Below are 20,854 nucleotides of genomic sequence, written 5' to 3' on the forward strand. Positions count from 1 at the left end.
TGCCTACTGCTGCCACGGGGGTCAGGGTGGCCTGAGGCCCCGTGCTATCTCCGCGGCAGACTCTCACCCTCACCAGGGTGCTGCCTGAGAGGGAGGGGCTGTTCTTGGCTGCACAGCGAGGGCCCGCCCGCTGGGCCAGCGGGGTCTGTGAACGTCTGTCCAGGCACTGACAGCCGTCCACCCTCAGGACACGGGTCTCCATGGGGACAGGACAGGTGCGAGATGAGAGCGATGGGGGGAACAGCCTGGCCCCCCATCGGGGCACACAGAGGCCTCCGCGCCCCCCAGCCTGGGTGTCTGGCTTGTCTCTAAGGATCCCATGCCCTGAGGGCCGGCCTTTACCCGGGTGGTCAGAGCCCCAGACGCAGCCCGGGACCCTCTCCGACAAATCCTGTCAGCCCAAGAGGCCCTAGCGAGGGTCTCAATCCAGGTGGTGGAGGGAGCCTGGGTGACCCGACCCTGCACGGGATTAGCAGATGGCCCTGCAGTCCCCATGCGGCCGCACGGAACAGGTGCGGACCTCCAAACCGGACTTCTCGTGTTCTAGACTGAGCAAAGAGTCCATAAAGACAGAAAAGGGTGGATGCAGCACCAGGTGCTGGGGGGCAAGGGGAGCACGGGCTGCCCCCAGCCGGCAAAGCCTGCGGTCCTGTCCCGAACTCTGGGCCAAGAGGCTAGAAAATGAGAGTGTTGAAGCGACGGCATCCGTGTGGCTTTCGTGAAGTGACAGACCCACAGCGGGGGTCCACGACCTGACCGCCAGGGAAAGGAGTGGAACACAGACAGGACGCCTGGAGCACATCACCCTCCGGGACACCGACCCCCAGACAATAGCGTGAAGCCGGGGAGGGAGAGGCCGCCAGCCCACCGCCCACCCTGGCCCCAGTGGGCCCCAGGTACCTACCGATTGCCAGACGCTCCAGGCGCTTGCCATGCTCTGGGGGGATGGCGTACCTACGAGAGAAGGGAGGCAAGTCAGAGGGGAGAGCGTGTGGCCACTGCACAGCTGAGGGCCCCAGGTGACACGCGGGCCCGGCACAGGGCAGAGCCGGGCGGCTGCGGTCGGCGTAGGGGAGGGGCTGTCGGGGTCGGGGGATGCCACATGGATAGGAAGAGGGGTGAGGTGGAGGCTCAGGACCCAGGACTTGGGGGGCAGTGACACACCGTCGGAATGCCAGGAGTGGAGACATTCCCCGTTAGGCGGCTTCGAAAGCAAAGCATAAAGTAAAGAGCACTGGATTGGAACCAAGGAGGAGGACGGAAGCATCCCGGGCTGTCCCCCCAGCCCCAGGAGCCGAGGGGAAAGAAGCTTCAAGAAGGAGCAAGACTCCACTCGTCACCCACTTTCATAAGTTGTATTTTCACACGTTTTTACGTTTGAAAGATGATTGCGGCTGTCATAAATAAAAAAAGATGTAAGGTGAAAGTCTGCAAACAGATGAAGCGAGAGTGTCACCTGCTGATGCGAGCCAGCGTGTCGGGATACCAGAACGCTTTCCTGGCAGAGGGCGGTGCCAGGAGGGACAGCCAGGGGCCAGGGGTCCAGAAGCCCCAACCCAACCGACGTGCCACCCCCAGACCACCCGAGGGCACTTGGGCAAGATGGAAACCTCCAGTTTCTTTTTTTTTTTGGCTACACCACGAGGTATGCGGGGATCTTAGTTCCCCGACCAGGGATCGAACCCTCGCCCCCTGCAGTGGAAGCACAGAGTCTTAACCACTGGACCTCCAAGAAAGTCCAGGAAACCTCCATTTTCAAGCAAAGGCGAGGCATGGTAGGGCCACTGTCCAGAGGAGGAGGGAGGGTGGTAAAGTGTCCAACGGTAGAGCTACTAGAGCATCCGAGTCCCGTCCCATCTGGGAGAAACTCCAGGATCCGGCAATCCTGCCCCCTGGGAACACTGGGCCACGTCTGACACATTTCTAGTTGTCACGACTGGGGGAGTGGTCCTGGCATCGAGGGGGTGGGGGGGATGCTGCTCCACACCCCACAGTGCCCAGGATGCGCCCTAGTAGAGAATGACCCACCCGATGTCAGCAGTGCTGCAGGGCGCGGGGACCGTGCTCCAGCATAACAACGGCAATCTCTGGAATTCTAGAACGAGGCCACAGGAGGATGTTCCCCACGGCTGCGCCCTCCTCCCCCACAGGGCAGGAAGCCAAATGGGGAGGGACACGGAACATGGAAGATCGCCCAGGCTCGGTAGCTGGCTGAGTCCACTCCAGCTGAAAGGTTTATCGTTACTTTTAATAAAATAAAAGAGGGCAAGGGTAGGAGATAAGGTGAACATTGTGCTGTCTCTAATCTAACAGGATAAAAATAATTAATTTCTGGGCATGTTTCACGGCCCTGGAGGTGGCCGTGGCACCTTTAATTCTGCTGTCGTCAGAGAATTGCCCATTATCTGGACAAAGAGGAGGTGACTCTTTTTTAAATGGCCTTTTATCACTTACATAAAGATGATAAAAATTAATCCCAATCCAAAGCACCTCTGTGGGATTAAGGTCCCCCCACCAAACAGGGAAATGAAACATTCTGTCCCTTCTGGGAAGATGCCCGAGGACAGGAAGGAACTTACGGCTCCAAGGCTGTGATGATTAACGCAATATCGCCAGTCTACAATGCTGCTTTCACTTAATTACAGCCTGTAATTGGGAGTTGTAAAGATAAGATTAATTGAATCTGGTGGATGTTAAAAGTTTAAAACATTGGAACGTGGCTCCTCTGTTATCGGAAAGTACAAACTGCAGGACACTGGGCTGAGTGTTCAGAAGAGCAGCCCCTGGAGAGATTAGAAAGGACTCGTGGATGGGAAGCCGGCAGCCATGGGGGACGTCTGGACCCCGACGGCCAAGAGCACGCTGAGCCTCCCACGGTTTGGAATGACCCGGCGACAGCCTGGGAGATGCTGAGAGGCCCCTGTGCTCCCCCAGCCCACACCCAGGGACTCAGCAAGCTGAAAACCTCAGACTTTGGGGGAAGGCGGGCAGAACTGGGGTCCTGGTCCTTAATGAAACACGCGCTGAGCGTGGGCCGTCCATTCAAAGGAGGCAGGGAGGGCGGCAGAGGCTCCATCTGTGCAGTTGTAACGGCTCCCCGAGTTCGGGCGCCAGGTGCCCACAGAGCCCCCTCTCTGCCATGGCCCTCCCCTCCGTGGCCCCAGGCAAGCCCAGAGCAATGGAGGCCCAGGTGAGCCAGCCTCCCAGCAGGGCCGACATTCACCACTGAAGGAAAAGTCCCCAGACAGAGGGGCCTCCATGGCAGAGCCTTGCATAGTCTCCAGCCTGGGGCCGGGGCGCGCTAACCTTGTTACAGCCCCGCCTGGCGTCACACCACTGGGTCGGGGCATCCCTGACTCTCAGGCTTGGCTCTGGGAGGAAATAAAAGAAGGCAAAGCATCTCTTTGGGTTGAGCAGGGCTGCTCGCTAACTCTCGAAGTAGGCAAGCATCTGTCTGGCCATTAGCGAGCAGGTTCTGGGGCCGTAAAACAGAGTCGGTTTTACTGGTCGCCAATATGGGGGCAGTTTGTATCGCTCCCTGGGAACTCCGTCCCCATCACAAGGTCAAACCTCACGGCCAAAATCAATCTGCTTTGCCCGCCTGCGACCCCAGGCAGCTGCTCTCTGTACGTGGCAGCCCGGGTCGCCTGGGAGGCAAAGGGTGCTTGCATGTTTCCTTGGACAGACGGCCTGCCCGGGTCCACGTCCATCTCACGACTGGGCCGGTGCGAGGTTTCCCAGCCGGCGGTCAGCCCTGCCCAAGCCCACACAGAGCCCCCGTGGCTCCCCCATCCCGCTCACTGCCAGCACGAGGCTGGTTTCCCACATGTCCTGCTACACAGTGGCCGTCTCCTTGGTCCACCAGCCCCCGCCTCCTCCTGGGCTGACCACATCCCCACCCCCAGATGGCCCCCGTCACCATGCTCCTCCCCAGGGACTGGGCTGCAGCTGGGTGCCTCCTGGTGGTCAACTCACTCCAGGCCAGCACAGAAGTCATGGCAGAAGAATCTGGACGTGTCGGATACAGGAAAGGGCAGAGCCACTCCCAGAATCCAGGGAGGGATGGGAGGGACAACAGACCAGGGGCTTCAGGGGGCAGAGTCAGAAATGGGGGAAACCCCTTGGGGGAGTCTGCAGAGGGTCGGGCTGCCCACACAGGGTCACGCAGGTCCCTCCGGCCATAGCACACGAACCCCGGTCCTGAGACCGGCCAGGCAGGCCCCTCTGGACCTTCTCCACGTATGTTACCAGCCCATCATGTGCGCCCCTCCCTCTGCCCTTTCTCTCCTCTGGTCAACGTTTTACACAAAGCACTTCTGGATGACACTCAACCAGAAAGTCGTGGAAAATTCGGCGCTGTCAGCTCGGTGTCCCTGGCAACCGCTCCAGGTGACCCCGCAGAGGCTGCAGCAGGCAGGACTGGACAGGCTCCATAACTCCGGGTTTAATGTTGTGGAATCGCCGAGGAGGCCGAGAGAGACGAATTCAGGCATCGTTTGCCAGACGCCTTTTTCAGAAAGGCAGTCGTCTGCAAATACCAGGGGCTTCGGCGAGAAAATAAAGCAATCTTAGATCCTCTATACAGCCCAGGAGGTAACGGCAGAGGACACGAGACGCATGCAAAGCCACACAACGGTAAAGAGACCGTCCCAGTCCAGCAGTTTCACTGTTCAAACGACCGGCTGACGGGAAGGCTTCCGGAGGTGACCAGAGTCCAGAGGCCACGTTCCAGAAGGAAGTGACCCCCTGGTCTGGGGAGAGATGGGAGGGCTGGCCCTGCCAGGTGGGCGTCCCCCAGCCTCTCCTTTCCAGGTTTCTTCTTTCACACTTGATGTCTGGAGTAGTGGATGTACCCCCTCCAATCACAGCCACCCCAAAAAAGGCAACGTGGAAACCCGCACACCTGGCATAGGCCAAGAGGGAGGCCTGGGGCCAGAGCGGCCAGCGATCGCGTCCAAGACCTGCGTCCTGACACGTGTGCAGGGGTCGGACGTGCTTACAGGGGGCCAGGGACGGACTGAGGCTGGACGCTGGAGGGGTGCAACCCTGGCCAGAGGTGGGCATCCCGCGGGCCCTGCTGAGGCCAGGCCGGAGTCCAGTCAAGAAGCTCTGGAAGCCAGGGGGCCGTGGGTGCTGTTTGGGCAGAGGCCTCAGTCCAGCAGGAGGGAGGCTCTTGGGCCCAGAAGCAGAGGTAGTTGAAAGAAAACACATCCTCTGCGGGCAGGCTCTCGCCTTGGGCAGGGGACAGGCTGCGTCCATCCTCCCAAGACGCTGCCCTGGGAAAGGCTTCCTGTCTGCAGTGGAGGATGCTATTAATGGTGTCATTTTCTTGGTGTTTTGTTTATTCCCCTGGAATGGCTTGATGGATGTGAATAATTATCAGACTATAAAAGCCAGCAAATGTGCTATTTTCTATTGCTCTAAATCATCAAACAAATAAAGTGTGAAACAGCATTTCTGAATATAATTTTCCCCTCTAATGGCTTAGAATTATTATCAAGAACAATGAAAATAAATAAGTAAACGCCTTGTGAGTTAAAAATTAAATGAGTGTGTCAGGAAGAGGAACATGGGCCATCGTGGAGAGCAGGGACCTGCTCGGGGCCATCGGTTCTGCAGAAGAAGCAAGGGGCTTCAGGCTATGCAGGAGCCCGGGCCTCTGGGTGTGGACTCCCATCGCCCAGTGCCCTCTGGCCCAGGGAGTGGGTGTCCGGGACCACCTCCCAGGGGGGAGGGCTGTGCTGAGTGAGGGGTGTGCACCACGGTACCTTGTGCCCAGCTGACCCCCGGGAGGTCCAGGGAGCCCGTGTACCATTGCCCTGAGACGGCCACATGAGACCTCGGGAGGCAAGGTGGGTGGGGCTGGCAGCTGCCCTTCCTCTCCTGGGCCAGGGACAGACAATGTCAGATGGGCCGCTGCCTCTCAGGCCAGCAAGAAAACCTGTGGTCCCAGGGCAAGTTGTCAAGACGAGGAATGGGACACTCCAGTGGAAGGCATCACACCCCCGACGGGGCCTGGTTGCTCGGCTGGCCGGCCACCCTGGGCTACACGACCCGTCAGAGTGTACGGAGTTCCCTGTGAGGAGGGCGTGTTGCCACGGTAACGAGGTAATTCCCACATGCTCCCGCCAGCTGCAAGGGTAATGAGAGTTGATGGGGTCCTGACTCTCAAACCCTGCTGCCCATCCCCGAGAGGCCCCCCTTGGCCTCTGCCAGGGCCCTGCAGAACCGTTTTGCTCAGAGCCAGGTATGAAGCGCTATAATACGGACCATATCTGTTCCCCAAGATGCGTGTGACTCTCCTCCGGGTGACAAGAGCACTCAGGACTTCTTCCATCGCCCAGCCTGACAGCTTCCACCGGCGCGAGGCTCGGCTCCCCGCCCTTCCTCTCTGCTGAGGAGAGCGTGCCAAGAGCAGGGGTCCAGCCAGGAGCCCTTTGGAAATGTCAGTTCAGCCCGACGCAAGTTGGAGGGTGAGGAAGTTAATTTCACAGTGTCTGCACAAGGCCGGGGCAGACAGGCCCCTTGCCGTTTAACATGCTATAATGACAGCGACGGAAACAAGAAGGCAGAGTCCACGGGAAGTGCCAAGACCACATGTCACGTTGGAGGCCACCTGGCACGAGTGAGCCACCGGCACGGGCCCAGGAGGCCATGGCAGCTCCGAATGCCAGCGGCCCCCAGCACCCCGTGTGCTGGGCATAGGGAAAAACCGTTTTTACTGCAATCCTCAAACACACACCCTCTCTAGCCATGCGTCAGTGGGACAGTCCTGGCGCGCTGCCCCGTGGTCTGGGCAGCCAAGCAAAACGAGCTGGTCACAGAGCAGACTTCCCCTCGCCCCCGAGTTGCCCAGGTGCCATCTCTGCGCTGGTTAGAGATGAGCTGGGCCAGAGCAGCCTCACGCTCTGCTCCTCCGCAGGGAGGAGTGAAAGGGCCCAGAGAAGCACAGTCACAGGCGGTGTCCCCTAATGTGATCACCACGGAGACAAGCCACGACGCGTCCAAGCACTGCAGGTGCAGCATTTACATTAAATTCCAAACCATTCTGTATAAAAAATTCTTAGGACTGCCCTGGTGGCGTGGTGGTTGGGAGTCCAGCTGCCAATGCAAGGGACACGGGTTCGAGCCCTGGTCCAGGAAGATCCTACATGCTACGGAGCAACTAAGCCTGTGCGCCACAGCTACTGAGCCTGCGAGCCACAACTACTGAGCCCGCGTGCCGCAACTACTGAAGCCTGTGCACCTAGAGCCCATGCTCCACAAGAGAAACCACCACAGTGAGAAGCCCGCGCACCACAACGAAGAGTAGCCCCTGCTCGCCACAACTAGAGACAGCCCGCGCACAGCAATGAAGACCCAAAGCAGCCAAAGATAATAAATTTTTTTTAAAAAAATTTTTTTTTAGAAGAAATACATTAAAAAAAAGAAATTCTTAGCCATCCAGGACTAGGAGGGACCTTCCCACCGTCACAGTTCAGAGTGAGGCAGGAGAGGTACTCTGGAAAGTTGGGGGCAAGGCAATCCACAGCACGGCGCTGAAGACACTAGCCAGTATAATAAGTCAAGAAAAAGATATGAGGGGACTAACAATCAAAAGGGAGGAGACAAACTTTTTCATGTCAAGTAGTATAACCTTCTACCAGGGAAAACTAAAAGAATGAGCTGGTGAATTAAGAACTAAACAGTCCAGCAAGGATGCAGAATAAAAAAATAAATAAAAATCAACAGACAGCCAGGCTTCCTCTGCACCAGAAAGACATTCACAGGAGACTATAAAACCCACTAAGGTGAACCTATCCCTTGTCTAGCGGTCCAGAGGCAGGAATTCCTCACCACAAACGAAGGCAAACATAAACCTGGGCACGTGCTGGCCACTGACAGAATCGCAGAGTCTGGTCCAGGAGACGGAAGTGCTCTCTGGGAGGCTGACACCGCCGGGAGATGCAGCCCCTCGGTGTCTCTGTCTGGAGTAGGACAGTGCAACAAACACACAGGCAGGCCTCAGAGTCGCGGCGGGCTCAGTTCCAGACCACCGCAATAAAGCGAATGCTACAATAAAGCGAGTCACACGAAGTTTTTGGTTTCCCAGTGCATAAAAAAAGTTACGTTCACAGTACTGTACCATACCATAGTCTAACAGTGTGCAATAACAGCATTATGTCTAAAAAAAATAGTGCTTTACTGCTGTAAAGTGCTAACCATCATCTGACAATGCAGGGTTGCCACAAACCTTCCATTTGTAAAAAATGAAGCATCTAAGAAGCACAATAAAACAAGGCATGCCTGTACAGCAAAAAAAACCCTTGCCCCTGCCCACATCTTTCAGTAAAGGAGGTAACAGGTGTGACTGTGACATCGCCAGGTGACTCCAGGTACACACGTGGGCAGGACTAGTTTGTCAGGTACGAGCAGGCCTCACCATGACAGTTCAAACGTGAAAGACGGACAACTAACAGTCACGCTGACGGCAGGGTTAAAGGGGCACAAGTGGTCACCCGGTACCAGGCTGGAGAAATAAAAGATGTTAGAAAAAGCAGACAGGCTCGTCCTTGAAACATGAGGGAGCAGGTCCGAAGGCCGAGTAGGACAGCCCTGGGACCACCGAGATACCCCGCAGTCCCCTGCCCCACTGGGAGGGAGGAAGAAGAGCTGTCACCTGCCCAGTCTGCCCGGGAGGGGAGGCTGCAGGGCACCTGGCCCAGGGGAAGAAGGGGAGACTGAGCCCTTTCCTAAATACTCAGGAGAGCAACCCAGCCTGGTGGGGTGGGTCCCCTCTGCGTGCCCCCCATCCCGTGCACCCCAATCTGGCCACCACTGCACAAAGGAGCTCGACCTGGGTGGCATGGCTCCCTCCCTGAGAGCAACTGAAACTGCCTGACAGCAAAAGGATGCCTGCCCTGTTTCTACCAGGAAATCCCATCTCACCCTCCGAGGAGGCTGTTCTGCGGGGGGCCGCCCCCCTCATTTGTCCAAGTGTCGGGGCCCTTTATGTGACAGATACGAACACTTGCTGGGGAGATAGGATCAGCCCAGGACCAGGGTGGCTTGTCTCCAGGATAGAACCTTATTGAGCTGCAGTGGTTTTATCTTTAATGGATCGTTTTACGGGACAATAGGTGATGGAATTTGGTATCTCACACCAGCAGTGTCAATGATTTCAAGTAATGACATTTTTATTGAAACGTGCAAGAGATAAACAGAGTCCAGGGAGCATCCACTCAGAGAAAATGGGGCGTCTCAGATGGGGATGCCAGCTGACGGGGATGCCAAAGGACCAGCCTGCTGGCAGGACTAGGTGCTCTGCAGCCAGAGGGGCCGCCCAGGCTTCTCAGGGGGCTGGGGAAGGGGGGACGGGCCCTGGGCTCCACGCTCGCTGGCTCGCAGGCTGCCCCCACCTCCCCGAGGTTCCCAGGGAAACGGAGTGGGTGAGCATCCTGAAGGCCCCCCAGCTCTGGGGCCCGGTTCACGGGAGCCCATAAGCCCATTTTAATTAAGGAACAGACTTTACAAGGTGAGCAGTGTCGAGCTGCAATGAAATGCTGAAGTGGAGGTACCTGATCCCTGGCCCGGGTTTATTTCAGGCCCGTGAATTCTTTTTGTTATAGATAGGACCGAAAATGCCAAGTCACGTGTGGGCTGGGTTTTGACGTTGCTTTTGAAGCTGTGGGGGGCGCTTCTCAGGTGAGGTTTTAAAAGGCAGGCGGGGGCTTCCCTGGTGGCGCAGAGGTTGGGAACCCGCCTGCCAATGCGGGGGACACGGGTTCGAGCCCTAGTCCAGGAAGTTCCCACATGCCGCAGAGCAACTAAGCCCGCGAGCCACAACTACTGAGCCTGCGCTCTAGAGCCCGCGAGCCACAACTACTGAAGCCCGCGTGCCTAGAGCCCGTGCTCCGCAACAGGAGAAGCCACCGCACAACAACGAAGAGTAGCCCCAACTCACCACAACTAGAGAAAGCCCACACGCAGCAACGAGGACCCAATGCAGCCAAAAATAAATAAATAAATGAATAATTTTTTTTTTTAAAAGGCAGGCACCCATCAACACAATCAAAGCAGCCTCTAGTGGGAGCTGGGGAAGGGCCTTGTGCTGCCAGCGGGGGGGGGGGTGGAGGGGTGCGTGCAGGGGGTCCATTTGTGGGGATGCAGTGCCGGTGAGCACCCGGTGCTGCTGGTAAAGCCACCGCTACCTCCCCCTCGTCGAACTGGCCTCAATTTCCACCTGTAAACTGACGGGCAGGCAGCTCCCATTTCGCCCAGGGCCCACGGCCTGCTTATGCTCCCCCGCCCCAGATTTATTTCTGCTGAAACACACAGGAGGGTGGGAACAGGAAAGAACAGAGGGTGGTCCGCTGAGAGTGCACGAGCAGGACTTAAACAGCACGGGCCACGCCGGGACATGGGGGCTAGCTGCGGGGAACTGGGGAGGGTGGCTGGGAGTCCAGGTCTGCCCTCAGGCTGAGAGAGCCAGGGCAGCTTCTATGCGGGGAGGCGCCAGGCCTATTAGATCACTTCCCGTGTCCTTGATGCTTTTGTGCTCATCAGCATGCACACCCACAGAGGCATGAGGCCGCTGAGCCTCGTGTGGACACACACCGACAGTGGAGGCCCCCGGCGATCGGGAGGACAGGCCCGGAACTCTCCCTGCCCCACCAGAGGGGGCCCTGGGTGACCGTGACTTGCCCCTTAGCTACGGGACTGGCTCTGGAGAGCATTCAGGTGACGGTATCTTCACAAGCAGGTCCCATGACCTGCAGTTCCAGTCTCCACGTGTAAGACCATCAGGGTCTCAGCTGACTGCCAAGAAGGTGAAGGGCACAGGGCCCTCGGGGTCACTCTCGGGGTGGCTCTGGGCCCTGGTGCTTTGAGGAGGGTTAAGCTCACACAGGGGTTAAGCAAGGAAGAGCAAACAGACCAAGCCGGAGGGGAGCTGCTGAAAGAGGGCCTTCAGCACGTCTCATCCTGGTGATGAGCCTGCTGGTCCCCACTCCCCAGCTCCCGCTGCTGCGCCCACATGAGGGGAAAACACACCCTTAGCCAGATTTTGAAGCAAAGCTAACAGAGACTCCCTCAACTCACAGATTTGCAGGAATTTCCCTTCTGGGGAGCTGAAATCGGCCGACAGCAACCTCTCCAACACGGGAGAGATCTGCCATGAAAACCAGACCCTGCGCACAGAGCAGGAATCTACAGAATGGAGGGGGAGGGGGAGTGACTCCAGGCCAGGACCGCATCGGCCACAGACCCCCGACACTTCAAGCAACCCCTCATCCAAACACAGCCAGTGGGAGGATCTCAAGATGGGAACAATGCCCGGCGAAGCCACTTCTCTCAGAAGAACTGACGGTTTCTTAGAGTGGTGGGATGGGGAAGGATTCTGGCGACTGGCCTGGTGCTCCAGACTGGAGCCAGGAACGCCGGGTGGGCTGGTTTGGCTCCTGCTGCCCTGAAGCAAAAGTCCTGCAGTCTCACAAGCGGCCTGAGCCAGCAGAGTGCTATATCGTTCCAACCCCAAAGCGCCCACTTTGAACAAAAGACTCCAAAATGAAGGGCCATCTGCTCCTGCCAGACCAAGCCAGCAGGCTGTGTGACAGGCCAGCCACGCCTGCGGCCACGAGTAACACACACACAGGAGACAACGGCACCCACAGAGGCAGGAGGGCTACCCCGACCTGCCTGCCCAGGGCTCCCACACCCATGCCCTGGACCTTCCCTCCCGCGGCTAACATCCCCCTGGAACGGTAGAGTAACATGCGTCTCCCTGCTCCTGGCCTGGCCACCTGCCCTCCAGCGGAGCCCCTCCACGGGCTGCCCTGCCGCCTCTCCTCCCACAGGTCTCAGCCCAGCGCCTTCCCTGCCTCCATCTCGGGGGTCCCGCTGCCGCGTGCCACCCACCTGGCCCTCCATGCCCACTCGGGGGGGGGAGTGGGGGGGCACACCATAAGCTCCTGCCCTGACACACGGTGTCTGCCCTGGAGTGGTTCACGCTGGGTCCAGAGCGGGCACTTGGCCAGGGTTTGAGCTGACCCATCTCCTTCTACAACCTTGAAGCCACCTTCGTCCAGCACAACCACGGTAGCAAAGCTACGGCTCACCTGCCCCCTTCCAGCCCCCTACCCCCGTACACGCAGTCAGACTACGTTTCCCAGGCTCCCGTGCTGGAAGGTGTGGCCACGTGACCTGGCGCTGGCCAATGAGATGTGGGCAGAAGCCACGGGCCTGCCGCCCTGGCCCGCCCATCAAAGTTTCAGGAACACGGCCTCCCCCTGCCCCAACTAGACGCCTACGCCCAGGGTGACCTCGGAAGCCGTGCGCTGAAGGTGGCAGAGCCTCTGGTGGCCTGGGTCCCTGGGTTTCTGCAGCATCTCCTCCATCTCCCACAAGAACCTGAAGTCTTTGATTTCAGCTCGGCAGGGCTTCGTTCAATGATGTTTTGGGGACTCTAAGAAAAGGGTCCACCCTCTCCCACACCTGCAAGCTCAGGCCACCTTTGCCAACTGGGACGCCCCCTGTCCCCACGGGGGAGCGCCTGCCCAGGCACGCACTCCCAGAACCCGCCGCCCCTTTTGTTTTGCAGGAGGACACTCCTAGGGGCAGGGCGAAGCAGTGGTCAGGAATGCGGGCTCGCACCCGTAGCCTGGGCCCAGCCCTACCACTCCCCAGCTCTGCGGTCTCAAACCACGGTCTCGCCAGTCTGGTCCCACGTGTGAAGGAGGACGGCGTGGGGCAGTGGGCGAGACCAGGAGTCACTCCAAGCATAGCCTGGCACACAAGCAGCATCGGAACGTGGCCACTGCTACCACCATGTCTTCTCACACTGTCACACTGTCACGTACAGTGACAGATTCTTACACAAGCAGCAGGTAAAAGATGACACGACGTGTGCCCCAAAGTGGAAACGGCCCAAATGTCCACCAGCAGTGGAACACGTAAACAGGTGGAGGCGTGGTCACACAGCAGAAAACGCTGCAGCGTGAAAACGGATAAACTATCACCACGCACGGCAGGGACGAATCCTCCTCGCAGACAGAGCAGAAACGCAAGAGACAAACCAGTCCGTGTGCGTGGGGTTCAAACCCAGCCAGCACTCAGCCGTGTCTCCCAGGGACACAGACACACAAAGACAACGGCCCAGAGAAGCAGTGACACGCGGGCCATCAGAAGCAGCTCTGTGGGGTGGGGGGAATGGGGCCGCAAAGGAAGGGGGGCCGGGACAGAGAACGAGGGGGTTCATTTCCCAGCAGCGTTGACTGGGGAGTCATTTGATAAACTGTATGTATGTATCCATCTTTCAGCCAAGTACAATATTTCACGTATTTTTCTGTACCACGTAACGTCTTAGGATAAAAACATTTACCGAAAAGGGAACACACCATGACAGACATAGTCCTCAGGTGCCCCTGAGGCTCACATCCCTGCTCTCAGTCATTCCAACATCCCTCTCGGTGCTGCTGGGAGGGGATCTGGCTGTTATAATTAAGGCCCCAAATCAGCAGATCCTATAATTGGGAGGTTACTCTGGGTGGGCCTGACCTAATCTGGTGGGCCCTGGAAAGGCATCGGTCCCTAAGTCAGAGGGGCCAAGTGTGAGGGGACCCTCGGTACCAAATGGACCTTCCCCAGAGCTCCGGGTACGGGTCCGGCCCGCCGACACTCGACTCTGCCTCTGAGGCCCTAAACCGAGGCCCTGGCAGGCCCATGCCTGGGCGCTGAGAGCCGGTCACCTCAAGCCGTCTATGGGATCAGCTATGCAGCAGCAGAGAACTAAGACTGCCCAGCTGGAGGGAGGAGCAAAGAGATCAAAACTATCTAACAGAAGGACGCCAGATCGTCCACATCTGCCCAGTTTGGGTACTGGGCACTGTTCTGTTAATTATTCTCTTTCCTTTTCCGAAATTTGAAGTATTAAAAAAAAAAAGAAAGAAAGAGTACACTCCAAAGAGGACAGTACAGAAAGGGGGGAGGTGTGACTTTCCAGTAGAGACACCTGAGCAGCACGACCTCAGCCAGGGGACCGAGGTCGACACCAGCAGTGATGAGTCACGTTGACGGCAGGCACCCCGAGACAATGGACAAGATGGCCCCTCATGCGTGGTCCTCCTCCCAGCACCCAGCGCCCCAGTGTAACCGTGAGAAAAACAGCAGACAAGTTCCCACTGAGGAAGATTCTACAAAATCTCTGGCCACAGTCCTCCTCAGACCCGTCAAGGGCATCGAGAACAAGGAAAGTCTGGGAACCCTCCTACACAGCTGGTGGGAACATAAACTGGTGTAGTCACTATGGAAAACAGTATGGAGGTTCCTCAAAAAACTAAAAGTAGAGCTACCATATGATCCTGCAATCCCACTCCTGGGCAAATATCCAGAGAAAACGCTAATTCAAAAAGATACATGCACCCCTATGTTCATAACAGCACTATTCACAATAGCCAGGACATGGAAACAATCTGAATACCCATCAACAGATGAACGGATAAAGAAATTGTGGTACATATACACACTGGAATATTACTCAGCCATACAAAAGAATGAAATAATGTCATTTTCAGCAACATAGACGCAACTAGACCAAGTTAAGTAAGTCAGAAAGAGAAAGACATACCATACGCTATCACTTGTATGTGGAATCTAAAATACGGCACAAATGAACTTATCTGTGAAACAAAAACAGACTCACAGACAGAGAACAGACTGGTGGCTGCCGGGGGTGGGGGGGGCGGGGAGGGAAAGATTGGGAGTTTGGGGTTAGCAGATGCAAACTATTACATATAGAATGGATAAACAACAAGGTCTTACTGTTTAGCACAGGGAACTACATTCAATACCCTGTGATACACCATAATGGAAAAGAATATGAAAAAGAAAATGTATATGTATAACTGAATCACTTTGCTGTACAGCAGAAATTAACACAACATTGTAAATCAACCATACTTCAATAAAATAAATTTTAAAAAATTAAAAAGAACAAGGAAAGTCTGAGGAACCATCACAGCCCAGAGGAGCCTGAGGAGATAGGATACCTGAATGTCACAGGGAACCTGGATGGGGTCCTGGGACAGAAGGCGACACCAGGGACAAACAAGGCAAACTGAATGAAGCAGGACCCTAGTCAACAAGAATGTACCCATAAGGTTCATTAACTGCAACAAATGTCCCAGCCTCATGTAAACTAATAAGGAGGCTGGGTGTGGGGTGCATGGGAACTCTCTGTACTGTCTTCTCAGTTTTGCTGTAAAATCTAAAACAGTTCTGAAAAATAAACTCTTTCAAAAGGAGAGAGAGGGAGTACACCACCAAAACAGTGGATAAACAGACCAGCCTGTGACAAACACAGAAGGAACAAGGAAACAGTGGACCGTTCGCACCGGGCACCCTCCGTCATGAACCCTCCCACCCCTGCTCACCAAGAAGCCAATTTCCAAATCCATCAGCTGCACCGCTGCCCGGCTGCCCAGGCTCACAGCAAGGCATCAGAGCATCGGGAATATCAGCAGATCCCCCCACTCAGCCTCATCGGCTCTGGAGGAGAGCATATGGTGAGATTTTCCGTCGCAGAAGGCTGACCTTCCTCTGCCGAGCGGGATGTTAAAATCACTTTGTGTTCCCTGAACAAACACCAACTGTGCCTGTCCCCACCAGCACTGCGAGATTCAAGGAGGCAGCCTGCGGGAACGGACCCTGCTGCCTGGTGAGCGGAGCCCTTGGGGGAGCACTAGGATTCCCAGGTCCACGATCTGCCCCGAGCTGCACGCAGCACAGGTTGTCACCTGACGCAACTGTCTGGCTTTGCTGGGGCAGCACCAGGCTACTGAGTTTAGTGTGGGCGAGGCTGGCAAGAAGCAGTCAGATGTTTGGGCTGATCTGTGATTCAAGCCATGCTGTGTCACGCTGCACAAAAATCCTCTGAAGTTGCCTGTTGTCGCACCCGCCAGGTTAATTAATGATGCAATCCTATCCTCACAGCCTGATGACACAATGCCCCAATTTGAGACTCCAGCATCAGGAGTTGATTTTCAAATGCCACAGCCAGCTTCCAGTTTCAGATTTCCGGCACAATCCTGACAAGCAGAAAGGCTGGGCTGTTGGCATCGGGGACGACAGTGTGGTCCCGACAAGAGCGGACCGAGGGCTCTATGAGGAGGGCGGGGAGGGGTCCCGGGGTGGGGGGGTAGTAACACGGCTGTGCTTCCCATAAGCCCCCGGGTGCTCAGGCCCTCCTGGGCACGTGCTAAACCACTTCTCCCAACGCTGCGCCAGCGTCCCCGTGCTGCTGAGCTCCAGGGTGTGTGCGTGGCTGCAAAGCCCAGCTGGAAGTGACAGCTCCCAGCAGGGGCTCTCGGTCACCTCGCAGAACGCCAGGTCTCCAGTCTTCTGGGCATGGTCCCCGGGGGTGGCGGACGGGACCCTGGAGGCCAGACTCACGAACTGCCTGAGTGAGGAGACACACTGTCCTTTCCTGACTAGATGCATGCATGTGTGCTGCCACACACACACGTGCACACTCCAGGGTGACCAAGCACCGAGGGCCCCCCGGGTCTGAGAGGGTTTCCAGGATGTGAGACTTCCGGCTCTGAAGCTAGGAAAGTTGCGCTGGTCACCCTAACGCCAAGGTCACCGCGCACCCTGGAAGGAGGCAGTGGGCACACGGGTCAGGCACACAGGGAATAAACGACAAGCAGGCCTGCTGCTGTGGCCAGAGCCACTGTCAAAAGAGGTGACGGAGAAGGTGCCCCTTGCTGCCCACAGCCCTTTGCATCAAACAGTGAGTGCACAGCAAGCTCCGGACCAAGGACCCATGAGCCGGGAAGACGGGCCTCGGCTGGTTGTGCTGTTTAGGACAACAGCCATCTTCTCTCAGAAGGAGGATCCTTCTGCAGAGACGCGACCACCCCCATCATAAAACCTCCGACGAGCAGCTTCAGGCAAGGCTGCGTGGACGGAGGACAGACTCCGCCAGGGATGCTGGGTCTGGTATCTCCGCAAACAGATTCAAGAAAGCTCGGAGCCTTGGACAGCACGACCCTGCCACCTTATCTGTTGTCTTTTAATAAACAGGGGTCCTGACACCTCTCTACTCTCCGGCAGTCTGCTCTCAGGAAGAGCTCTCTGCTCAAAAACATTCTTTTTGTTGCTGGATTTCTGGTCACCATGGCCCAGGAGGCAGGGCAGAGGAAGGAGTCTGCTGGTCTCCCCAGTGTGTTCACGAGGTACACCCCGAGCCTCCCTGCACCATCCCGACGGTCTCTTCCCCCGGCCCCCCAGGTGCTGCAGCCACGTGGAGCTGCTGAGCGAAGCCGCTTGGCTGAGCTGCGGCGCCTCTCCCCCCAGAGACCGAGGAGGAAAGGAGGCAGCGCCTCTATCTCACGCTGGCATCCTGTATGGGGACGGGGCGCAGTGCTGGGAAGCTAAGTACCAAAGCCAATCTGTGCAGCCGTCACACTCCTACCATCTCCACTCCAGACGGTGCCCAGCCAGCCCTCCCGCCGCCGCGGGGCAAGGCGGGGCCGCGCCTGAGTCAGGGAATGGCCCTGCTCCCCGCTGTGCCAGGCTCTCAGAAGCCACGAGGTCACCCAGGGACCTCCTCTGGGAGTCACCAGCGCTCTCCACCACGGGCCTTCGGAGCTGCTGCCTGCGGTCGCTTTGCTCGGCTCCATCAATCACCAGAATTCCCAATTCTGCCACCGGGGACAAAGCAGAGGCCCTGGTGGCCGCCCAGCATTGTGGTCCAGCAGTGCCACCTATAGCCAGAGCCAGGGAGTCTACGGCCGGGAGGAGGGCGGGAGGCGCCTGTCCCCTGGGGCTCACTGGGGTGATTAATCAACGCCCGCAGGGAGCATGTCTGGGCAGTGGGCTGAAGCCGCCTGGGGTGGGCCTGCAGGGAGGTCCCGAGGGGCCGGGAGGGCACCCATCAAGGGGGAAGGGAGCAGCCCAGCAGTCTCACCCCGCCCCTAAAGGAGCAATAGACCCCTGAATCCTGAGCCCAGCACATCCAGCCTCTCTCCCAAGCTGCAGCCAGAGGCTGCAGGGGCTGGACCACATCTGCACAACAGCTCATGCCCCTCCCATGCCCCACGGCAGGGAGCACATGCCCTCAAACGTGCACATGCGCACACACACACATACCCATGCCCACGCACGCACACACACTCACACACGCGCAGGCACACCTCCGGAGTACCAAGTGCAGGCTGAGATGACTGCCTGCTGGGTGTCAAGTTTCCCGGCAGCAAAAGAAAGGCTGCCCGTTCCCTCTCCTGTGAAAACCCCTGAGTGAAAATGCCGAAGAAAAACTGTAGGTGCAATGGAATCAAAAGGAGAAATTCTCAACGCACCCTGGTGCAGTGCTCAGGCTTCTTAAAGGTCAGGGAGGGAGCGAAGCTCTGGGAAAGGCTCCCCGGCCCCCTCACCAGCAGCCCCTCCACCGACTGCCCTCAGGGATCCGCCCATCACACCCCAGGACCATCCACGTGCCCTTTGTGGGAGCACAATCCGAGAGACCCTCTCCCCTGCCCCCGCCTCAGGGCACCTGACACCCAGGCCAACAGAAGCCAGAGGGCGGGAGGGGCTGGGGAAGCAGAGAGAAAACCAACTGCGGGACCTGCCTGACGGCCAAGGTCACGGCCCAGACAATCCCCGCGGGGAACACTGTCTGTCCTGTCCTGGGGCCCTCTGGTGGCACGTCCTCCACCCACCCGCATGTGGGCACACGGCAGCTGCTGCGTGTGGATACGGAGCCCTGCGTCTGGGCAACAGCGTGAAACGACCCCAGGTGGGTGTGTCACGCGCTCATCTACGGATACAGTTCCTGGTGACATGCTACCCACAGGGACCCGAAGGGGCCGTACCAGGGGTGGGTATCGAGGGAGGCCCGGCAGACGGAGCAGCCCCGGGACGGCTGACCCAGCGCCACTCACGGGCTCCAGGGGGTCCTCGGCCCTGCGGGAGGAGGCACTCTGAATCAGGCGGAGCTGCTCTGCCTGCCTCCCCAGGCCCACGACCTCCTGGCCCCGATGACCAACCGTCCGGGCCGCTGCAAGGCTGGGTCTATCTTAAATCCCCGTCTCCAAAGCGATCTGAAGCTCCCACGTGCTGCGGGTATTCTTAGCCTGGCTGCCAGAGAGCGCCGCACAATGCCGGCCTTTCGGAGCAAATGCCATGCTGTTATCGACACCGGGCTGTGCGCGTCACTCTGACACACAAATCACACCACCAAAGTAGCAACAGACCCAGAAAGGCTCCAGAAGACGCCGTAAACCTGAGTAAGTCGACACTTTCAAAAAAAAAAAAGTGCTACTGAAATACCCCGGAACGGTTGTGATCAAGCTACTGCAGACGCAAGAGCACGGTGTGATTCGGGAGACAGACGTGGGAACGGATCTGCCGGAGAGCCCCGCCCCACAGGGTCCAGGGGAAGGCAGGGAGCAGGGGCACCACCTTCCCGGGCATCCTGAGTGGCTCCCTGCACCCCCAGCCCAGGGACAAGAGGACACCTCACCAGCCCCCACACCCCACCCCTGCAGAGGTCCACGTTGACCCAAGAGGGAGTGCGGCCTCCACACGACGTAAACCTCTGTGCACGGGGGCTCCCAGGGGCTACGGGGTCGCTGTGCTCCCAGAACCCCAGTCTCCTAACAGCAGGGGCCACCCGAGCAAACCAGGGGTGCAGCTCAGGGGGCAGGGGTGCTGCGGGCTGTCCTGGGGGACAGGCAAGCGAGGGGAGCAAGGTGCCGGCCCTGTCACCCAGGGGCCGCTGGCCCTCATGTTCCCAGCACCCTCTCTCTGGGGGACATTCCTCAAACCCAGTCCCACTGTCTTCCATCCGCCCTCGGTCCCAGCCGCTTCTCAGAGGCCCCCAGCCGCTCACTCCTCCCTGCCCCCCCAGAGAACACACGAGGGCCCCAGTCTCCCGAGGCCTCCCCACCCCCGGGCAGGCCTGCATCTGAAAGCCCAACCTTCCTCGCCCAGCAAGTGCAGGGACCCAGCAGCGCCTGCTTGCTTACTTGTTCTTTCTTTCTTTTTTTTTTAAGGAAAAGGTGGGTTTTCTCCCCTTTGTACCCCTCTGGCTGGGAGGCCCTGACCAAACCCAGGGCTAAGAGCCCCCACCGCCCAAGGGCAGCGGCTCCGTCTCCCCCTGCTGCTGCTTCCAGGGGGCCTTCAGAATATCACTGCCACTGCCGCTCAGAGGAACCTACGAAAGGATGAAAGAACCTGGGAAATTTCCAGCAGCGCACAGAGCCAAGCCAGAGGGAAGGGCGGGAGCGCCATCTAGCGGCCCTCGGGGGAGCCGCGCTGGGGCAGGACTGGGACAAGGCCACTCAGAGACCCAGGCAGACGTCCCTCCCGCCACCACCCCACCCCATGAGACACGGCCCAGGCCAGCGAGCTGGGCCCAGTAGTGTGCGCGCGCGCGCACACACACACACACACACACACAGGTACCCCACACAGATATCTGACACTCGTCGCACACTGGTACCTGATCCACACATATACACACTTATATACACAATACAAACATATAGATACCTGACAAACACACACACAGATACATCACACACACAACACACACACAGATACCTAACAAACACTCATACACACACATAGGTACCTGAGACACATATATACACACTTATACAACACACACATACATACGCTCATATGCATACTCAGACACACACACCCAGGTATATACACACACACATTCATACACACTGACACACTCATTTGTATACACACATACACACACAAACACAAATATACACACAAACACACACACATACATATACGCAGAAACATACACTCACATACCCCCTCGGACACTCACACACACACACCCCCTCACATGCACGCA

At 57.7% G+C, this 20,854-nt stretch overlaps 1 protein-coding gene across 6 annotated transcripts in view; it reads right to left on the reverse strand.

The window, feature by feature from the left end:
* The window catches only part of KDM4B (lysine demethylase 4B), a 111,646-nt gene that overhangs the window by 57,474 nt on the left and 33,318 nt on the right, over nucleotides 1-20,854 (reverse strand). For all 6 annotated transcript variants that reach the window (XM_067734082.1, XM_067734087.1, XM_067734083.1 and 3 more), the window contains exon 8: nucleotides 905-954. In XM_067734082.1, coding sequence (XP_067590183.1) covers nucleotides 905-954 — 50 coding nt within the window. The remainder of the gene's footprint in view (nucleotides 1-904; nucleotides 955-20,854) is intronic.

Source organism: Pseudorca crassidens, chromosome 3 (assembly GCF_039906515.1).
Source record: "Pseudorca crassidens isolate mPseCra1 chromosome 3, mPseCra1.hap1, whole genome shotgun sequence".
NCBI lineage: Eukaryota > Metazoa > Chordata > Mammalia > Artiodactyla > Delphinidae > Pseudorca > Pseudorca crassidens.